The sequence below is a fragment of the Azolla caroliniana genome, unplaced genomic scaffold (assembly GCF_043228905.1).
Source record: "Azolla caroliniana isolate FFs.n. ecotype wild unplaced genomic scaffold, voAzoCaro1.0.p SCAF_14, whole genome shotgun sequence".
Classification (NCBI taxonomy): domain Eukaryota; kingdom Viridiplantae; phylum Streptophyta; class Polypodiopsida; order Salviniales; family Salviniaceae; genus Azolla; species Azolla caroliniana.
Genome location: NW_028230449.1, coordinates 20,681,868 through 20,702,558, shown reverse-complemented (window position 1 = coordinate 20,702,558; position 20,691 = coordinate 20,681,868). Strand labels below are relative to the sequence as shown.

Below are 20,691 nucleotides of genomic sequence, written 5' to 3'. Positions count from 1 at the left end.
TGGATTCAGCTCGGTTCGGTTTTACGGTGTTGGGTTTGGCTTCGTTAGGATTGATTTGGACCAACTTGGTTGGGTTTGTTTTGGTTCCGTACCCCAGTTTGGGCACAGTTTGGCTCAGCAGAGCTTGGTTTTCCTCATCTTTATTCAACTTGGATCAGTTTGGTTCATTCCAGATCAGACTCTGTTCAGCATTAGTTTAGCTTTTGCTTCTTCCTTTCAGCTTCGGTGTTGGATCTGTTTCAGGTCATACGACATAGCTTCATCAAATTGCAGGTCATGGCTGTCCTTCAGCCATTCTTGAAAGGGTCTCATGGGAGCTCATTCGAAGCAGCACCGGAAGATCTGAACATGTTAGTGGTAGTATTGGAAGAAGTGGTATAGTATGTCTCGAGTGCCACACAGGGAGAAATGCACAGATATCATACTCCTCTTGGCAGCTCAAATGGCATGGGGAACAACACTACTACCAGCCCTAGTGGGGTTTCGAGGGACAGTGTTGTGCGTGCTGATGTGGGTTTCTCTACGCCATCTTCCGTACCTTTGACCACAAGGCAAGCTCATTTCATGAAACTCTCACTCTTTTCTTTAAATAATTTTCATGCATATGTCTCATGGTGCCTAATTCACAATATAATGCATATCTATATATACATCTATCTACATACATACACACATACACAGTGTGTATATGTGTATATAATATATACATAGACACACGATGCAAATAAACTTTACAAACGTAGTTCGGATAAGCACCTAATTGTCTCACTAATTTATGTTGGAAAAACTTGTTCTAGTATATGCATATTTGAAAATGATGATATTCAATCTTGTGTAGATTCGTTGACAATTGACAGTCCAATTAGCAGAATGCTTATATTTTTTTGCAATGCTCTTACAAGTTTATTAGAGTGACCTGTTATACAACACAACAAGAAAATTCAAATGGAAACCTAATTGTTGTACCAATTTAGAGCGGAAAGAACTAGCTGAGTATTATATATATCTAAAATTTGAAAACACAAGTTTTCAAATCGAGACAACTATGATTGATGGCCCAGAAGATTGATTGGGGTGTGTGGCTATGCTACATTGCTATCTTTACCAAATCACAACAACTTTATTGCAACAACCCTTTCTATCCATTAAATTTTCATGCAAATGATTCATACATGGTTGTTATCTGATCACCAATGTAGAATATGTCTATATATATTTATATTTGGAAAGCAGATGTTATGTATCTGTCTCTGAGAGACAGTTATGATTGATAGTCCAAAGTTTCGTATGTAGGCAATCATGATTGATGGTCTTGTGAATTGCATAGAGACAATTAATGTAGAGGATTGAATATATACAACTATAATTGATGGTTGAAGAAACTCTTCTATGCTTATGTTTGCAACATACTCGTTTGAACAATTATATGAGGTCCTGAGATTTATTGCATAAGTGTATATGAATATTATGTTCTTATTCTTTCACCACAAGCATTTCAAAAAATTACAAATTCTTTGTGAAGCTCACAGAAGTACTTTTGCTGTACTCTATAAAAAAGTGCCTGGATACCAGAATATATGTTCTTTGAAAAGGATAGACACTGTTTTTGTCTTGTGTTTGCATATTTATTTTCGTCCGAGGTTATATTAGAAGGATTGGTCAGCATTCTTGTTAGTTAACCATCCATAAAATATGCAGTGTGGTTTTATCAGTTTGGGCAGCCAGGTTTTGATGAACTTGTTTAGTTTTGTTCTGCAGGAGACTTGTGCCACTGACACCATACACCTTGAAGTGTGAACAAGAAGCATTAAGTGCACGGTATGTAATATGATGCAATTGTGAAATTACACATGTTTTTTTCCCTCAGAGAAGTACATATTGGTTGTTCACTGGGAGATATTTACTCAATGTCACTTTTTGGTAGTAAAAAGATGGTATTTTTTATCATGCTTTACGTAGCTCATGACATCTCTTGATCTATGAATATAGTCTATGACGGTTATCTAACTGCTATAGGATCATCTTTTGTAGGTATGTTTGGTTAGAGAAATTATTCTTTCATGATAAGTTATCTTCATGAACCTTAGATAAGAAGATTCTCTTCATGCTACATAATCTGGTTCCTTACTTGAGTTTCCTCTGTTTATAACATCATTGAATGTCCATTGTGGACCTATTCCTACTCCAGCCCCATCCATGAAACCCATCCCATGTGATTATGAAGCCAACTAAATTTAATTTGAGTTGAGATGTACTGAAGACTATCCACACGTTGCTCTTCATTGATACTCTAGAAGTCATTTGATCCTGATGGAAACTTTTTGCAACTATTTATATAGCACATAATGGAGATCAATCTGTGACCTAACGCTGCCTGCAGCTCCAGTCTCCATGCTTGTCAATGACAATACCCACGTAGATGTGGTAGTCTGCAGAGTGTCCACATCTGAGCCTGCTCTATGGTTATGAAAGAAATATCCTCTGTTAAAAAGATATCTCTGGTTGGTCTGACTGATTATATTTTGGGCAAAAATCTCCTTCTGTCATAGAAAGAGATCCAAAAGATGAACTACAAGAGAAATACTCTAGCAGAGAATCAGGATGTACTGGAGGTGAGTTAAAGCTTAGGGTCAAAGAAAAGGTTTTACTATTGTATGGGACAGCAGAGGGTGGGTGTGCAAACAATCTATGACAGAGTGTGTTTGTTCCAACATGATTCCTGTTTTTTCCTTTGCCCTCGAACTCTATTAAGTATGTTTAACAATAATTAATACAAGAATATTTGCAGCCTTGGGCCACCGGACTATTTTCCACCGACTCCAAACTGTGCTGAAGAGTCATTAGGCAGGGATGCATGTCAGAATGGATACAAAGAAATAGTGGAGGGCATTGAGGTATTTGCATCGTGTACAATGGAACCGGTTGTGAAAATTCAACATTTTGGTGTTTTTTTCTCAGATGGTGCTTCCTAGACTAATCCACTAAAGATCTAAACTATTTTGTCTCTCAGGAGTCCCGTGAAACAGGGTACTCTCTTGTAAATCTGCAAGTCTGGGCCAAACCGTTGATCAATAAATATAAAGAGGTAGGATACTCACTTGACACCTCAATAAAGGTGTTTTTTTGTTTTCTCTTGACACATTTCAAAAGTGGATGTATTTATATGTTTTAGGCAATTTGGAAGCGCCTCAATGCCCTGAATAACTCTCTTGTACGCAAGCGAAAGGTAAGTTACGATCTCCCAAGCCATAGCTTCAGAATCAAATTTCAAGATGGATGTGCTCTAATGACATTACTTCCATTTTCAGGCAGGGCAAGTGTATGGGGTTCCTTTATCAGGTTCTTTGTTGCAGAAGCCTGGACATTTTCCAGAGCAACGCCATTCTGGGGAGGACAATCGCAAGAAATGGATTGAGGTTTGTTGCTCGTTCTTGTCTCAACTTTCTTCCTGTTCTAAAGCACTGTGAGGCAGTCAGGAAGTTTGAGAACCTGTTTTATGTATTCTTATGTGTGTTAGAACTTTAAAGCATAGTATTACTATTTAAGAGATTAAGTTCAATCTAACTAACTTATATGCAGAAATAAAGGACATGTGGAGCAGACAAGGGGGTTTATTGTATCTAAGTATTTATTCGATACTTCAAGATCTGGGAACAAGCTATGTTTTCAGTAGTTATTTTGTAATGTACTTGCAGATACATGTAGTAGATTTTGCATGGCAATTGGACTGTGATGGGTTTTGAAAGGTTGAAATGTGTTAGATGAATAGAAAAGACAAGTTGTAGGCAGGCTCAAGATTCCTAGTAGACGAATGAGTGATTAAGAGTGCTAGATTAACAGAGCAGGAGAAAGCTCTCAACAACAGATGGTGATAAGGAACAACTGAGAATGAATAGTGGCTGAATGAGGAGAATTCATAGATCCAAACAGGTTGATTAGTTGCAACAGAAGAGGGGCATTCATTTGCTCTATCAGGAGCATTTCTCTATTAGATCCTATCTTCATGGTGATAATCTGTGGGTGCTCAACAAACATACTAGACATGAATCTACATTCAATCTCCATTAGTCTGCAGAGGTATTTAGTTGGATACACATATATAATAATCCTATCAATGATAAAATAATTAGTTGATGAGAAGGTAAGATGATCATTCAAAAGATCAAATCCTATTTTGTGGGATGGCAGACACATCCACTAGGGGTTCTGTTAAGATTGTGTCTGCGTGCAAATGATGGTGTGGAGTAAGATCTACTACGAGGGTCATATAGAATACATAGGCATTCTCATGAACCTAAGTGGAAACTAAAGCAATTCACAACAATTACAGAAGTAAATATGTAAATCTTCACTTTTGATTGTCTTTATTCGGAAGAGATGTTTAATACGATAAGCATACACAATAATCCTATTAATGATAAAACATTTAATTGATGACAAGGTACGATGATCACTTGTGTGGTGGCAGACACATTCACTAGAGGATCTGTGATGATTGTCGTCATGCAAAAATGGTGGCGTGGAGCACAGCTACTGTAAGGGTCATGTAGATACATAGGCAATGTCATGAACCTACTTTTAAGCTAAGATAATTCGTATGAATTACAGAAGTAAACACATATGCTCAACTATAGAGAAAATAAGATATAGACTGACTGGAATAAATGATTAAGAATGCAAGACTGATAAAACTGGAGAAAAAACTCTCAAGAGCAGACAGCTGTAAGAAGGAATAGCCGGTGCTTCCTTGTTCTTGAGGATGAGCAGCTGAGTACATCGCAAAATTTGGCCATTGTTTGGTGTGGTCTGATTCATACTTTGAAGAGACAGTGAGATGCATTGCAGCAACTTCTTTTCCTGGAGGCAGAGATATTCCTTAAAGCTGGGGTTGTTGCCTCTTCTTTGATTTAGGATTTCAGGATCATTACATGGAGATATTTTGCACTGTTTCTCTTGAGTGATGCATATATCATGCTTTGTTGTTCCTTCAGAATTAGGCTGCTTGGCAAGTCTGAAGGATTTTTCTACACGTAACATCAGCCCTATTTTCTTTAAACATGGGTTCACAGGTCCAAACTGAGATATATAACTGATGTGTAGGAGAGATTTGAGGAGATTATTTACACAAGTCTCCCTGAAAGGTTTTCTTGTTTGGCCGAGAATGTGGGTGAGGATTTATAGAAAAAGTTAGCCGAGAATTTCTGAAAAAGGTAAGTGAAGTTTTACTTGTCATAACCTTTCCTGTGGACATGGTGGTTGGGCTGCCAACAGTTCACTCATACATAATAGTTCTGCAAATAAATGTTCTGAATTCTATGTACGGATAAACTCCATAATGTTCAATGGTGTAAATTGGCCATGGGACAAGTAAATAATACCAGAGAAAACATTTTGACAAAACAGGCAATATTCTGATTTAAAACAATGGAATAAAAAAAACTGAGAATGAATTCACAATATCAAGTTGTTAGGTTGCAAATCTAGTGTTTTGAAGGTAATATGTAGTGTCCAAAGCTCAGAAGCATTCTCATTATTTGTAATTTAAGAAGAAAAGTTGCTGGGAAAGCTGTATAGAACTGCTTATTATATTGACACTGACTTTCTATGCTGTTTTCCAGGATCTGGCGCAACATAAGAGGTTACGAGTATTGGCAGATCATGTTCCTCATGGATTGCGACGACGACCTCTTTTTGAATCTCTTATTAAAAATGAGGTTCCTTTTCTTCGTGCTACATGGTGCATCAAGGTTATGTATCTTAATCAGGTAAAAATTCAGATTAATACTTGCCTATACTGTTGGTTATGTTGACTGCTTTGCATCTTTTATTAGTTTGAATATCAAGGGTCCATAATTGCTTTAATCAGGTACGTCCATTATCTACTGGGATGTCTGGTGGAACTGGAGACAAGTCACATACAAAGCGAATGGAATTATTGACCAAAGATGTGTTAGAATATATGCTATTCCTTTTGGATGAGTTGGGTCAAAATGGAGTGAATGAAATTTCAGCTGGAGAGAGATCTTATTTGCCAGTCAACAATGCTTCTCCACAGCTTAATAATTTCACACAAGGCAGTATTGATAATGATGACCCTCCATTGCAAAAAAGGTGGCAATACATGACTCGTCTTTTGCAGCTACATGTATTAGAGGGGTTAGTGAATCGGGCAACTGTCATTGACTGGGTTCTAAAACAGCTGCAGGTGTGTATAAATATTTCTTTGGTATTTTACAAATAGGCAGTATATCATAAACACTGCATTTTATTTTGTTGTAGGAAAGAGATGGATTGGATGCAACTGAATTGCTTTTGCCAATTGTCTTGGACCTTATTGATGATATTGCTACATGTCAAACTCTCGTACGCACAGTTGTAGATGTTTTCCTTCATAAACTGCAGGTTCTTTGCCCTGTTTATATCTTACCTGATGCTTCTGAGCTACCTAGAGAACATTATGTAGCCACATTTTTTGCAGAGTTGCTATGCTATTTAATCACTGTAGTGCCAGATAGCTTTCTGGCCTTGGACTGTTTTCCTCTTCCAGCCTATATTTTTCATTCCAGAAAAGTAGATAAGATTGATCTGGAGGATGGAAAAGTGGGGGCATTATCAGCTCTGACAGCTGAAAGGGCATCTTATAGACAAAAGAGAACACAAAGTGGTTGTGACGTTGGAGTCAAGTCTTTGGCTGATGCTATACAAAAAAGGGCTACATCTCTTGCAAAAACAGTAAACCCAGGAAGTCTACGGAAAAATGAAGGCAGTGTCATTCAATGTTTAGATAAGGCTCTTATTACTGGAGATATTCTCTCTGCATATCGCAACATTTTCGATGAAGAATTTTGTGGACATGAACAGCCACCAGATGAATGGCTTTCCAAAGTCAGTTCTTGGGTTAAGCTCAGCCCGGTCTTATCCGGCAATGGGAACCCAGCTGAGGTATTTTCTGTACGATTTTTGTGTGAATGGGCCATCTGTGACTTCAGAGATCGTAGGAAAAGGTTGCGTACGCAATTGATGGAGCATTACACTACAAATGTGCAAGCTGCATGCAAAGTTTATATGGCACTTTCAGTTCTTTGCTTGAGGGTAGAAGAGTTAGAGGAACAAAGGAGTGGGACCTACAACACTACTGATCAAGAATGTGGGCCCAGAAAAATCAGCACAAAGAATTCTGGATATTGTAAAAGTATATCCTTGTCTTCATTTTTTGATAGCCCGGGACCCATTCATGATATCATAGCTGCATGGCTTGATCAACATGACCTTAGAAAAGGTGAGGGATTTGAAAGAATACAGCTACTTTTGTGGGAGCTCGTTAAAAAAGGATTATTCTGGCCTCCTGCCTATGTAAGAAAGCTCATTGTTAATGGAGTGCTTGAAAAGGAGGAGACACCTGCTGATGTGGAACGTGCATCAAAGCACGTAAGCATTTTGCAACATTTGCCATGGCCACCTGGTCTAAGTCTGGAGGAGGAAGGAAGGAAGTCTTTAGATCCATCACTAGCCGAGGCCATTCGTATACATCGAAATGAGAGGCGTTTTTGTCTTAAAGAATTTGGTCAACCCCAGCCTAGTTTATTCAAGAAGGAAGCAGGTGTTAACCAGAAGCTATCTCAGGTACCCACGAAATGTGTTGATGAAACAATATTTGTAGAAAAATCCTCCTACACCATGGCGAAAGTGCGAAAATTGCAAAAGAAAAAAGTGAAGTTGATGGATATGAAGCAAGCTATTGCAAAATACCTTCATTTCCCTGAATCGTGCTTTGGGGATGAAGCACAATCATTGCAAGACAAGTCAACTTCGTTGCAAAAAAAATTGTTGCCACAAGGTAACTTAGCAGTCAGAATAAACGGAACCCCAGGTTGTGAAGAGTGCAGACGAAGTAAGAAACAAAAAATCAACGATGGAAGTTCTGTCTTCACTCAAGGGTATGGTGTAAGTATTGGAGATGAAGTTGACATGTGGTGGATTAGAAAGGTGCCAAAGCCATTAGATATTGCAAAATCCGAGCCCACTGCTATCATAAAGCCACCAAAACTGCCATCACGCGGTAGACCAAAAGCTGTGAGAAAGTTAAGCCTTGCACAATTGGATGCTGCCCGCATAGAGGGTAGTCAAGGAGCATCTTCTAGTCATATGTGTGATAATAAGGTGATCTGCCCTTATCATAAACCTCCAGTTGAAGACTCTGTCCTCTCTCAAAACAAAGAAAGGAAGAAAAATCCTTTGATGCCAGATCTCAAGTCCATTACTGCCATGTTAAAACATCTTCGGTTGTCTGATAAGCGAATTATAGCTACCTGGCTTGATGTGACTGTTCGCAATCTCGTGGGAGGAGGTGATAAACTCTCATCTGTCTCCATATCATTACAACAGCAGGGAAGAGTAACAGCAACTGATACTGTTGTAACTGTTGCTGAAGAGAGAAGCACTCTAAGGTGGCAATTTGAAGAAGAGGAGCTTTCAGCAGTTCTATGCCTTTTGGACGTAGCAAATGACTTCAGCGCATTGATCAAGCTGCTGCTATGGTTGCTTCCAAAAGCCAGTATACCTGGTGCAGTTTCACCAGGACAACACTATAATTTCTCAACGAGTAAGGAGTCTATTTGCAAGATTAATGAATCAGTAATTCTTACAAGTCTCAGGAGGTATGTTGTCTGATTTTGTCTTATCATGAACTTTCAAAAAAAATCCATGGTTTTGGGTGAACATAAATTTGTATTGATGTCAGTATAGAATAAAATGTTTTAAGTTTGAATTTAGGCTAAAACTTTTGATGTATCAGTAACTTATGTTTTGATAATTTATCAGTAACTTGGGCTTAAAATTTGAAACACATTTCTGCAAATTCAGACAAAGCTCTGAGTAATTAACCAAATCTTTGTAATTTTGTCTTTTTATAGCCCCATCTCGACTTTCGTGGATAACAGAATATGCTTACTTAAGCTATTTCCCATGGTTGCCATTCAGGTACGAAGGTATTTTACTGGCCACAAATTTACTCCCGGAGGCCTTTTCAGCTGCAATGAAACGTGCGGAGCTATTAATGCTATCTGGGTCAAACAGTAGAACATCTTGTGCATCATTATTTACCTACATCCATGATCTTTACAAAAAGTATGGGAGTCTTCAAATCGTTCAACTATGGGAAAAAGATTGGAAAACATGTTCAGATCAAAGGTTGGTCAATGAAGTGGAGTTATTGTTAAAGGTTGGAGAGAATGATTCAAATTTTTCTTTGCTGGGTGTGAATTCTCCTAATGTTGGTGATGATCGTGATGAATCTTTCCCTCCACGACTGATGGGACGGCTGGTAAGATTTGGGCCACATATGAGGGATCATGTTCGGAGAGGATTCCAAGAGGTTATTAGCCAGATGATAACTAGAGAAAGGGAAATCTCTGTATCTGGAATATTGAAAGACACTGGCATAGAAAGATGGGGGGAAGGTCTTCAGGCAGCTCAGTCTGTTGCAGGCGGACTTCTGGAGTGCATCAAACAGCAAGCAGGTAGTACAGTGAATGGCGACATACAACTTGCTGCTGCTGCAGTGTCTTCGGTTGTGAGCAATGTAGGAACTGCTGTAGCTGGTGTATTTGAAAATCTTGCATCAAGTAGTTCTTATTCCAGCTCAGGATCTGTGGCTTCCAGTGTGAAATGTGCTCGTCGAATTTTGCAAGCCCACATGCAATGTTTACGACATCTCAAAGAGGCTTTCTGTGAGAAGCAAACCAAGGTTTTGGAATCTGCTCTTGCATGCGAAGCTACTGCAGTTATAACAAATTCTGGTGGACATTCTTTTAGCAAATCACCTTGGCCTCAATACCAGCTTTCTCCTGAGATGCCGGATTCAAGTTTCACAATGAATGAACAAGGAGCTGGATCAAATGGATTTGTTTTGGAAAGGTCAAACACAGCGGCATCAGCTGTGGCAGCATTAGTGGTTTGTGCAGTGCTGGAGGATATAGCTGGTTTGGAACGGATCATTTCATTATTGAAGATTAAAGAAGGGCTTGAGAATGTGCAGATATCAAAAGTCAGCAGCTTAGGTACTAATGGGATGTCTCGAGTTATGTCCACTGGGAATGCCATCAAGAGTGACAGCATCATGGCTGACGTGTATTTATTCTGGTTTAGGGTGTTGATTAGTGATTGCAGATCAATTTCAGGTGGATTACTGGCTGAGTTACTAGGTGAATCAAAAATCCTTGCGCTCCTGCGAATGCAACGGCTTTTACCTCTCACAACAGTATTTGCTCCTGCCTATTCATTGTTTTCAATCTCTCTAAGGGCACAACAGTCAGCCTTCATGAGTATCTCGAACAGAGAAGATACATCTTTTCAGCAGCTTGTGCATGCAGCTTTAGGAGATCTTTTGGCACATCCTCCTTTCTGTGAAATTTGTTTACAAGACACAAAAGCGTTAGTGGACCTCCTGCATTCCGACACCAGTGATACTGATTATGCATCCTTTCTAGATAACAAAGGTGCCGATATGCATAAAAAAGTGTCATTGATGGTTCCCTCACGGCCAAGATTATTTCTACATGCTATTCTTGACCACAAGCTACCGACACTACCAGGAGATGAGTCTTACAAACGAAGTTTGAAGGGTCATGGAACACTAACAAATGAGCTGGTTCAAGTTCTAGATGATATTCATCCTGCAACTTTCCACTGGCAATGGGTAGAATTAAGGTTTCTGCTGAATGAGCAAGTCTTCATGGATAAATTTGAGGCACAGAATATGTCAGTGACAGCAGAAACTATGCAGGCTGCTCGACTAGCTATTCTTGACAAGCAAAACCTCTCTGAAACAGAGAAAAACCTCACTGATATGATTCTGACACGATTACTGGTTCGTCCTGATGCAGCTGCTTTGTATTCTGAAGTGCTGCATCTATTAGGCAGGGCATTTGAAGACTACTTAATCTTGCAGGTCCAGTGGATTTTGGAGAATGGGGATATGGTTTTAGGGAGGAAATTTCTCAGGCAACAGCTTGAAGAGGTGGCGCATCGGCAAAAATTTGAAGTTGGCTGTGGAAGGTTCAGGGTGTGGGAATGGGTGCTACCTCAAAGTGAAGATAATGATTCAGTTGAAAAGACTAGTAAAACTGAGGTTGCTTCTCCAGAAGAGGGTGAGGTGGCTGAAGAGGATCTTAACTCTAGCAAACAGCTGAAAAGTGATGGAGTTTCAGGTTCTCAGAGATGCAATATGGTACTGAAAAAGCAGTTTGCAATTGAAAAAGCACTAGCTGATTTGGTGCTTCCTTGTCTAGCGCGAAGCTCTGCCGAGACATATAACAGGTTTGCATCACGATTGGTAAAGCAAATCAGCGAGTTAGAGCAGCAAGTCACCGCTCTTTCTCGTTCTAGTAGGTCTGTTGTTACAACTTCAGAGGTTGGTATAAATAAGCGTCTTGGTTCTCGAAAAGGTGCTAAAACTGGGTTGGATTCATCTAGTCCTAGCTTAGGACGAAGAACCTCTTTAGCAACAGATCCCTTGCCTCCATCTTTGGCAGCCTTACAAACATCCTTATGGTTACGGCTTCAGTTTCTTCTTCCTCTTCTTCCACCGATTTATATAGACAGGTACCTTGAACAATTGTTGGTTGTTATGAACATGCACACAACTAAGTAAATAGGAGTTAGAAGGGTGAACTCATGCAAAGGATGTCCACTAGCTTATGGGTCCACTCTACATTTTATTAACTCCTAAGTACTTTGTTATGAGTATGTGCATTATTTTTCAATGAGGCAATTAATTCCTCATCTATTTAATCACAAGCACTGCAATATAACCTCTCTCTATATATGATATCAATGAAATACACTTTTGAAGAAAAGAACCTAAATTTGAAGAGCTGTTGCAGAGAACAGACAGTGCGTAATATGAGATCACTTTTAGCTCCAGTACTCCTGAGGCTTGTGGGTACTCGTGTTGTTCAAGAAAGTATGGAAACCTTTTGTTTTTCACAACGTGAATCTGTTCCTGTTACCGGATGTGACTTGGAGTGGAATGCAGAAGCATCGGCAGCAGCAGCTGTTGTAATAGCAGGAGAAAATCTCTTTGATAGAATTTTAAGTGTTCTTCATGCTCTCTTAAGCAGCACCTGGGCTTCGTGGTTAAAGCAAAAACCCTCTAAAGGATCATCAAGGCCTCCCCGGGAGGTCCCACCCTTTGATAAGGAGATTATTCATCGAATGCAGGCTAGTATTCAAATCTTCCTCAATTTTAACATGTCATGTTGAGGTTATTCGTTTTGTAGTTTGGTCTTTGACCCTATTGTCTAAGTCTCAGCATGTGAAACTTCCTTTTGTAGTTCAAACTTGTTATTGTAAGTTTCTTTATGTTTTCAGGTTGATCTCGATCACATGCAACTTCCTTCAGTAGTCCGTGCACGATTACAAGCTGCAATGCCTATACTAGCTCCATCACCTACTCCTATCATTGCTGCTGGCCCTCCACAAATCCCCCCAGGAGCATTACCTGTGATGCAAATGAGTGGATTGCCGACAAATAGTTCATCTACTCTTCCTTCCACTGCCTTATACAAGGCTCCCCTTCGCATGGAGAATAGCCTTGGGAAAGCGAAACAAAGTCCCGTTCAAGATCTAGATGCTGAAATCGATCCTTGGACACTTCTAGAGGATATAACTAGTTCATCCACCACAGGTTCTGGTGGAGTTCTTGTAATGAATGAAAGTGGTAGTAGCAAAGCTTGTGCCTGGCTGAAAGGAACTGTAAGGGTTCGAAGAACTAATCTGACATATGTCAGCTCCGTAGATGATGATTCTTGATTCATTATTGGGTCCTTATAGCCCATTCATTACAGTAATTAAATGATCCAGCCAACAACACAGCAGAGGATTCTTTCAGAGTGTGCCCATGGCGTCTTATCCTAGGGCCTTTATAGAAGCACTCATATTTGGCAGTGAAATTTTGAGATGATATAATACCATTGTGTCATCTACGAAGAGCATAAGAGTTCCCAAATCAGTCTGAGGACTAAGACACGCTTTGCTGGCTAGAAGATGAAAGTAATACCACCATGAATGGATTTGTTTTTTGATGCTACAAACAAATCAAGAGATGCTTGTAGCGAAATTGTTGCTCGGGGGAATATCTTTAAGTGAAAGCAAAAGGCATGTGAAAAAAGAGCCATTTGTTTTCTTTTTCCCTCCATGATATTTAAGCATTTGGAGAGCTTTGTAAAAGTCTTAATGAACATGGATCCAAAAAGTTTCATGTACATGTTTACATCTTACCATTAGAGGTGCCCTTATATATGGTACCTTTTCATTGCCTTTGTATCATATAGCATTATCAAGAATTGATTGATGTAAAAATCAACATTTTGTCAGCTTGTAAGTTCAGCCATTAGAGGAAAAAAGCAATGAATTTGGAATTTCACCATGCAAAAATGAGAAAGATGAACCTGAAAAGCAATTATGAGAATTGTTCCAACTAATGCATTGATATGATTATTGTGAATATTTAAGAAACCCATAACTTTTATATTGTCAATGGATCACATTAATTCACCCATATTTGCAATCATGATTGGTAGATACAGATATGGTCCTATCTAGCTCATGTTTCTATTACTCAGTAATCTCCCTTTCTCTTTTTTATCGTAATTAGCTTACCTTAGTGTGGAGTTGTTAAGACTACTAGCACTTTGTCTTGGGTTCGAGACCCAAATTTGTCACCTCCATTACTCCATACATATCTAATTGAACCAATGACATTTTGGTCTCCATTCAGTAACAGTACCAACTAATGTGTTCTTGTATTTTAGGCTACTATAGTTTCTTGTATTTGGGCCTTTAGGGTTGGTTGTTCTCTTAGGTTAGCTTTCTTTAATGTACAAGCAACTATATCTCCTCTCAACTGCCACCAACTTGATTGCCACAAACACCATTGAGCACATGACTAAGTTTAAGAAGATGGATTGACATTTAACAAACCTTGAAAAAACATTGCTTGATTTGATCAACTTTGGTAAGAACTTAGATATAGTGATCAATCCCTTAAAATTTCAAATCTCCATTCTTGAAGAAGACAACAAATACATTGGAGTTCAATATGACAAAATGAAGGTGAATGAAGACGGTGTTAGTAACCTTAGACTTGAGTTGTAACAAGAGCATACAAAGGAGGCGGTTAAGAACTTGCCCAAGCCAAAGAAATTGAAATCAACAACTCTAGGCAATGTCAAGTTGAACTAAGGTTGGGCTAAATTTGTCAAAGAGGTAAAAATTAAAATTGGAGCAAAAGAAAAGCAAATGAGGCATGCAAGATGATTCATTGTGGGTGATAGGCATCCTTGAGTCACCGAATACCACCCCCAAGGTTGGGTATACCGTATAACAATGACGAAGCAACCACAGGGGCTTGATTTGTCTTCCAACCACAGATCTTATACATATTCTCCTCAAGCACCTCATCACACACAATCTTGTGTTGTTTTAACGTATTCCCAAGAATTCATTAGCATTTCTTTCATACATTGAAATGTTGAACTCTAAGTGTGTCAATTAGCATAAATGGGCAATAACCAATAGTGGAATGCTTGAGAGTATCATATAGAAAGTCAATTTATGTGGGAGAACACTTCAAATTGGAGCCCTTTTTGAGTATTGGAGTTACAATTTCACCAAGGTCATCTATTGTACTAGGCAACCCGCTAGTAAGGGAGAGGAACTTGCATATCCCCTCTTACCCTTTATGGGAGGTATCTTCCACAATGCTTGTTCCTCATGTTAGTTAGCCAATTTGTACCATGATTGTTGGGAACCTCCTTACAAACCCATTGTTGTTTTAGGATCACAAGGACATGCACAATTGAGAAAAACATGCTTCAATTAATTAGGAACCATAATCACTTACACAAATGTTAGGACAAGGCTTAGGGTAACATATTTAACACTTATCTCATGAAGCATGTGTGTGTGTGTGTGAGAGAGAGAGAGAGAGAGAGAGAGAGAGAGAGAGAGAGAGAGAGAGAGAGAGAGAGAGAGAGAGAGAGATCATCCCGACGACAGTGATTCGGATGTGTCGGCTCCCCCACTAGACATTGAGTTCAGTGTACCCATCATGCAGACACCCAGAGTAAAGAAGGCGCTCACATAAACGAGCGAAAAACATCAACGCTCATCTAGAGCTAAGAACCCAGTCACTCAGCATGACTACAACGAGTACATGGCCCATCACTATACCTTCACGATGAAGGTAGCGGCCGAACAAGAGCCCAAGAGCTCCACCGAAGCAGCTCGTAACCCATGATCGGTGGAAGTAGTCGACCTTCGCCCACACACTACAAGCCTTCGTCACCGGCTTGAGGGGGAGGAACCGAGATTGCCACAACGAAGAAAGCTGAAGGCCGGACAGAAGCACACGAAGCCGACGAAAGCCAAAGCAGATGTCGAACGCCTCACACTCGAGCTTGAGGGGGCGTGTTGAGAGATTAAGCTCAACTTAGTTTAGTTAGTTAGTCAACCATGTAATTTCGTAGTTACCTAGATAGAATCTAATTAGAAGTGTTGATTATAACGCCTTAAATAGGACCTTGTACTTAAGTGGGATATTCTAGATCCTCCACTCCTAAGTACATTTAATATAGAACTTACACTTTTGTACCTATATTATCCTCACACATGTGCACCCTTGCACATGCGATCTATATATACCTCATTGTAGGTATTTTTGTATTTGATGATGATAATGCTAATTTAATATAGAGTTAATGATCCCCCATCTTGTGTTGTTCATAAGTGTTAACTTCCTCTCTCTCTCTCTCTCTCTCTCTCTCTCTCTCTCTCTCTCTTCCTCTCACACACATACACACACATATCACTTAATCTTCCGCTTATCAACTAATCACATAATTAGGTACTAATTAATCCTTGCTTAATTACTTACCTAATTATTAACAAAGGGCAATGATGCATGAGAAACATATGCCGAAATCATACTAGGTTGAAGTAGCGAACACGACCGTCTACCTAATGAATTGGTGCACAACATTCGGAGTGCACGATGTCACCCCCCATGAGAAGTTCTATGGAAAGAAGCCGGATCTATCCCACGTAAGGATATTGTAAAGAATCGAGAGTGATTCTATGCAACGGAAGTGTGTGTGTGTGTATGTGCACATGAGACAACAGAGAATGAAAGAGAGAGGGAGAGAGCTCTAGACAAGAAATTGTATATTACATCCAACAACAACTCAGTTACAAAAGGTTGGTTTAAATACCACTATTCTAAGGCAAATGCCCTTTCTATTAATTACAAATCTATCCTAGTAAGTCTTCCACTGACCAGTGTGAACATTGTCCCTATGGGAAGTTGAGTTCGATTCTCAACAGATATTTGTTTCTATCGCCTTCGTACATATTCCCAATGAAAAACGGCAAAAGCTTGATCCAAAATCGGAGAAGTGTATCCTCGTGGGGTACTCACTCGAACAAAAGGGGTATAAGTGCTTCAACCCCTCTATCAAGAAGGTATGGGTGAGTAGTGATGTCGTATTCCACGAGATGACATCCTGGTACACAATTGACTCAACTCCATCTGATCCAATTGAATCCAATTTCGATATAATCGATTGGGAGGAGGATGACCGACTAAGGCTCACATCAGAAGAGAGTCCAATCTCGACCACGTTGAGTGGACTACGGGAACCACCAAGCGACCAAAGCACGTCGTGACCGAGTTTGAAACAAGACAAAGGAAAGGCCAAAATGCATGGGTACGAAGACTCAAATGGAAATGAATTGGATCACTCACCTGATATTGAGTATGGTGGATTGGATGTGCCTAGCATTAGGGCACCATCGACACCACGTTGCTCCACACGAGAAAAGAATGTAGTCAGCCGATTCAGCTACAATGATTACATGGCATATCATTATGCATTTATGATGAAGGTGGCGACAATTCGAGAGCTAGAAACATTTTCTAAAGCCGCGAAGGACCTACGATGGGTCGAAGCAATGAATGAGGAGATGCAAACACTCTTCAAAAACGAGACATGGGATATCGTCCCCTCTTCACCCCATCAAAAGGCAATTAGATGCCGATGGATATTCAAGGTGAAGTATAATGCCGACAGCACTGTCAATCGGTATACGGCCCGACTTGTGGCAAAAGGGTATGCGCAGATACACGGGGTTGATTACGAAGAGGCCTTTACCCCGGTGGAAAAGATGACAACCATCTGAATCGTGATCGCATTTGTAGCAGCTGAAGGGTGGCACTTCCATGAAATGGACGTGAAGAATGCCTTTCTCGTAGGCGAGTTAGGAGAGGAAGTGTGCATGGTACAACCATTGGGATTCAAGTTGAGTACGCATCCGATTGCTGTCTACCGACTCAAAAAGCCTCTCGATGGCCTCAAGTAGGCACCAAGAGCATGACATTCGAAGATAACCCAATATCTTCACCAAATCGGCTTCAAAATGTCCAAGTCCGGCAATTCCATGTTCATCCGGAATGACTCTAGAGGACAACTATCATTATAATTTATGTGGACGACTTGGTCATTGGAGGAGAGCACATTGGGGATATCGAACACACCAAGAAGCTATTCTCTGTATGATTCGATATGAAAGACATGAAGGAGCTTCATTTCTTTCTACGGATAGAAGTAATTCGAACTCTTGATGGCATCATGATCTCCGAACGTCACTATATCCTCAATCTTCTTCACAAGTTTGGGATGATAGAGTGTAAGCCTGTCGCTACCCCGCTCGATCGAAATCTAAGGCTAGATGTCGATTCCGGCATAGAAGAGTGTGAGGCGACTTTCTATCGTCAACTAGTCGGAAGCCTTATCTATCTCACCATCACTAGGCCCGACCTCAGCTACCTAGTCGGCCTCCTTAGCCAGTTTATGCAGACACCACGAAATATTCACCTACACTGTGCTAAGAGAGTGTTACGCTATGTGAGTGGAACGTGAACTTCGACATCCTCTACAGATCGCCCATACCGATTCGACTCGAAGGGTAAATCGATGCCAACTAGGCTGATGACAAAGTTGACAAATGATCAACATCGGGATTTGTCTTCTCCCTCGGCAACGGAGCCATATCGTGGAGTAGTAAGAAGCAATCAACAGTCGCACTATTGAGCACAGAAGTAGAATATGGGGGCGCATCCGTGGCAACATGCGAAGCTGTTTGGCTGATTTAGCAAATTCTGAAGGATCTGGGCATTCCCAGCAAGGATCTGATTCTCCTCTATTGTGACAACATGAGCAGTATCCACTTGGCCTGCAACCTAGTATTCCACGCTTGGACTAAGCACATTGAGGTGCATTATCACTTCATCTGAGAATGTGCCATGGCTGGAGATATCGACTTGCAACACATCAACATGAATCTACAAACGACCGACATCTTCACGAAGGCCCTGGAAGCCAACAAGCTATGACAGTTCACGACAAATCTCATTCTCTCGATCACCGAACAATCGAGCTTGAGGGGGAGTAAGGAACCAATCGACACAACGTCGATCGATCTAACCAAAGCGGAAGCCGGGGCCGACTCAAAGCCAACCCGAACCAACTTTTCAGCGACTAGAAGTTGTGTTTGAAGGGGCATGTTGAGAATCAAACTCAACTTCCCTAGTGTGAGAACACACCTTAGCACTAGTGTGTGAACACCCCACCTCCTAATATAGCAACTAGTGTGCCATAGAACCTTAAAGTTTTATGACACATGTTTTGTGTAGTTAAGTCTCCACCTCTCTTTAGTAAGTGGTGGTTGTAGAAAGAGGATATAGAGAGAAGGTGACTATATAAGCACTTGTCTCCTCTCCTTGTAATGGTTGGTTCATTCTTGTTCTTGTTAATAAAGTTTTCTTGTTTTCTGTATAACTTTGTTTCTCTCTCTCTCTCTCTCTCTCTCTCTCTCTCTCTCTCTCTCTCTCTCTCTCTCTCTCGACTACACATACACACACACCATTCGTTGCAGATAATCACTTTCACAATAACTTGTGCCCCAACGCCCCCTCTCACATCGTAATGCATGTGAGCTAAGTTGCATGGAAGCAATGGTTCGAATGACAGATAATGGCATGGGCACTAGCATGTATCAATGTGTATGGTTTCCCCATTCCACGAAGAATATGGTTTTGTAGTTAGGTGCAACATGTGGTGTATAATGTGTGAAGAATAAGCATCCACATTTGTCCCATGTCATGATACATTGGTGTTGCAAAAAGGCCTCATTTACAGAGGAATCTAGTGATGCATCATGAAGCAAGTGTCTTGCATCCCATCTATAAAACCATTTTTCCATATCTGACATCCAACCAAATCACAAAATTTTGCTTTTATGTGTCTCTTGAATCCTTTAGCTTGCTTCCCACAACCATGGATGTCTATTTCTCAATATTTCATTGAGATCAAGGGTTTAACACATGGGAGGACAATGATTGAGGCTTCATGTTGGCAATTATTGAAGAAATGCATTTCAATAATATTCCTGGCTCTTCATGTGTTCAACACTTGGTTGTCTCAAAGCAAGAAGCACTCTCATTATGTGTATGAAAACGACCTTCTAGTAGAGAGCATTTTAATTCTTTGCAAAAAGAGTTCGTTGTGTCTTGTCGATTATTATGTTGGCCTAGAAAGGAGCGATTACACTCTCTGCTTAATTGCTTGTTTCATTTGGGGGTCAAAGAGGTGGGAGATATAGTTGAGACTCGACCTCAAAGAATTTTGGAGGTTGTTCCTGTTATGGGTTTATCTTGCAAAAACTAGAAAATATCGCATTGAGGCAATGTCCTTTACCTTTATAAACATGAGACCAATCGTGGATTGACTGGTGTTTTCGGGGTCACACCATTTTGCAAGTGACTATTAATCTTATGTATCATTGCTTCATTGAGTCTCTTCAATAGGCTAAAGAAGAATGGAAAATACATAACTTTGGCCATGGATGGTGGTAAATCTGAAAATGTAGTTATCATTCTAAATTGTCACTTGTAGCAAAGATCTTCATTTGGAGAGTTTTGATTGGGGTTTGCCTTTGGGATTAGCTCTAAAGCGACGTGGACTAGCAATGGGCAATTGTTTCTTTTGCACAGTTCAAATGGAAGATAGTACTCATTGTTTCATACAATGTCGGATTGCTTGCCACATTCGGAGTCACATTTCTCAAATTTACCAAGTTTTATTGTTATGTTACTTGACGCCAAAGACATTGAATGTTTGCACAATTCAGAAAGGTTGACATAAATCAGAGATGGAGATCGTTTTCTTATTTATGAGGTTTTGGGGATTGTGTCATAATTGGTATATGCACAATGCTTTTGTATTTGATGGTAGGCATAGAGTCAAATCGTCAAATACAAAAGTTGATGGTAGACTCTATGCCTACCATCAAATACAAAAGTTGAAGGGAATACTAATGTGGGAATTTTCTTTATTGGTGCAAGTGGAAATTCTTTCCTTAGTGGAGTGTTCGTCTTGCTTATTGGCAATTCAACATGTTCCACTACCCATGTGGTTAGTGGGTAACTATACTCCATTGTGACACCCATTATAAGTAGTTGTTTTCGCACACATTTATGAATATAATTGTGTGTTTTCACCAGAGAGAGAGAGAGAGAGAGAGAGTAGAATATATGTTTTATCATCCATGAGGAGGCCCATTTTGAGATATGAGACG

The 20,691-nt window shown here is 40.0% G+C and overlaps 1 protein-coding gene across 2 annotated transcripts; it reads left to right on the top strand.

Moving 5' to 3' along the window:
- Nucleotides 1-408: 408 nt before the first annotated feature.
- On the top strand, nt 409-13,421 carry LOC147855872 (mediator of RNA polymerase II transcription subunit 12-like). Of its 2 annotated transcripts, none has more exons than XM_087330302.1 (12): nt 409-551; nt 1,759-1,818; nt 2,789-2,894; nt 3,011-3,085; nt 3,173-3,226; nt 3,309-3,416; nt 5,619-5,765; nt 5,867-6,205; nt 6,280-8,657; nt 8,980-11,601; nt 11,883-12,219; nt 12,370-13,421. In XM_087330302.1, exons 1-12 carry the CDS (start codon nt 409-411, stop codon nt 12,808-12,810), a joined length of 6,810 nt encoding a protein of 2,269 aa, XP_087186428.1. In that variant the 3' UTR covers nt 12,811-13,421. The 2 variants fall into 2 exon arrangements, with proteins under 2 accessions (XP_087186428.1, XP_087186429.1); XM_087330303.1 differs by having other exon boundaries at nt 409-556; nt 1,764-1,818.
- Nucleotides 13,422-20,691: the final 7,270 nt, after the last annotated feature.

Excerpts from the sequence above, each read along its gene's own strand:
- LOC147855872 (XM_087330302.1), top strand. The coding sequence starts at position 409 with ATGCACAGATATCATACTCCTCTTGGCAGCTCAAATGGCATGGGGAAC. Across the intron at positions 5,766-5,866 it reads AGGTTATGTATCTTAATCAG|GTACGTCCATTATCTACTGG; the intron begins GTAAAAATTCAG and ends TGCTTTAATCAG. Across the intron at positions 12,220-12,369 it reads AGATTATTCATCGAATGCAG|GTTGATCTCGATCACATGCA; the intron begins GCTAGTATTCAA and ends TTATGTTTTCAG.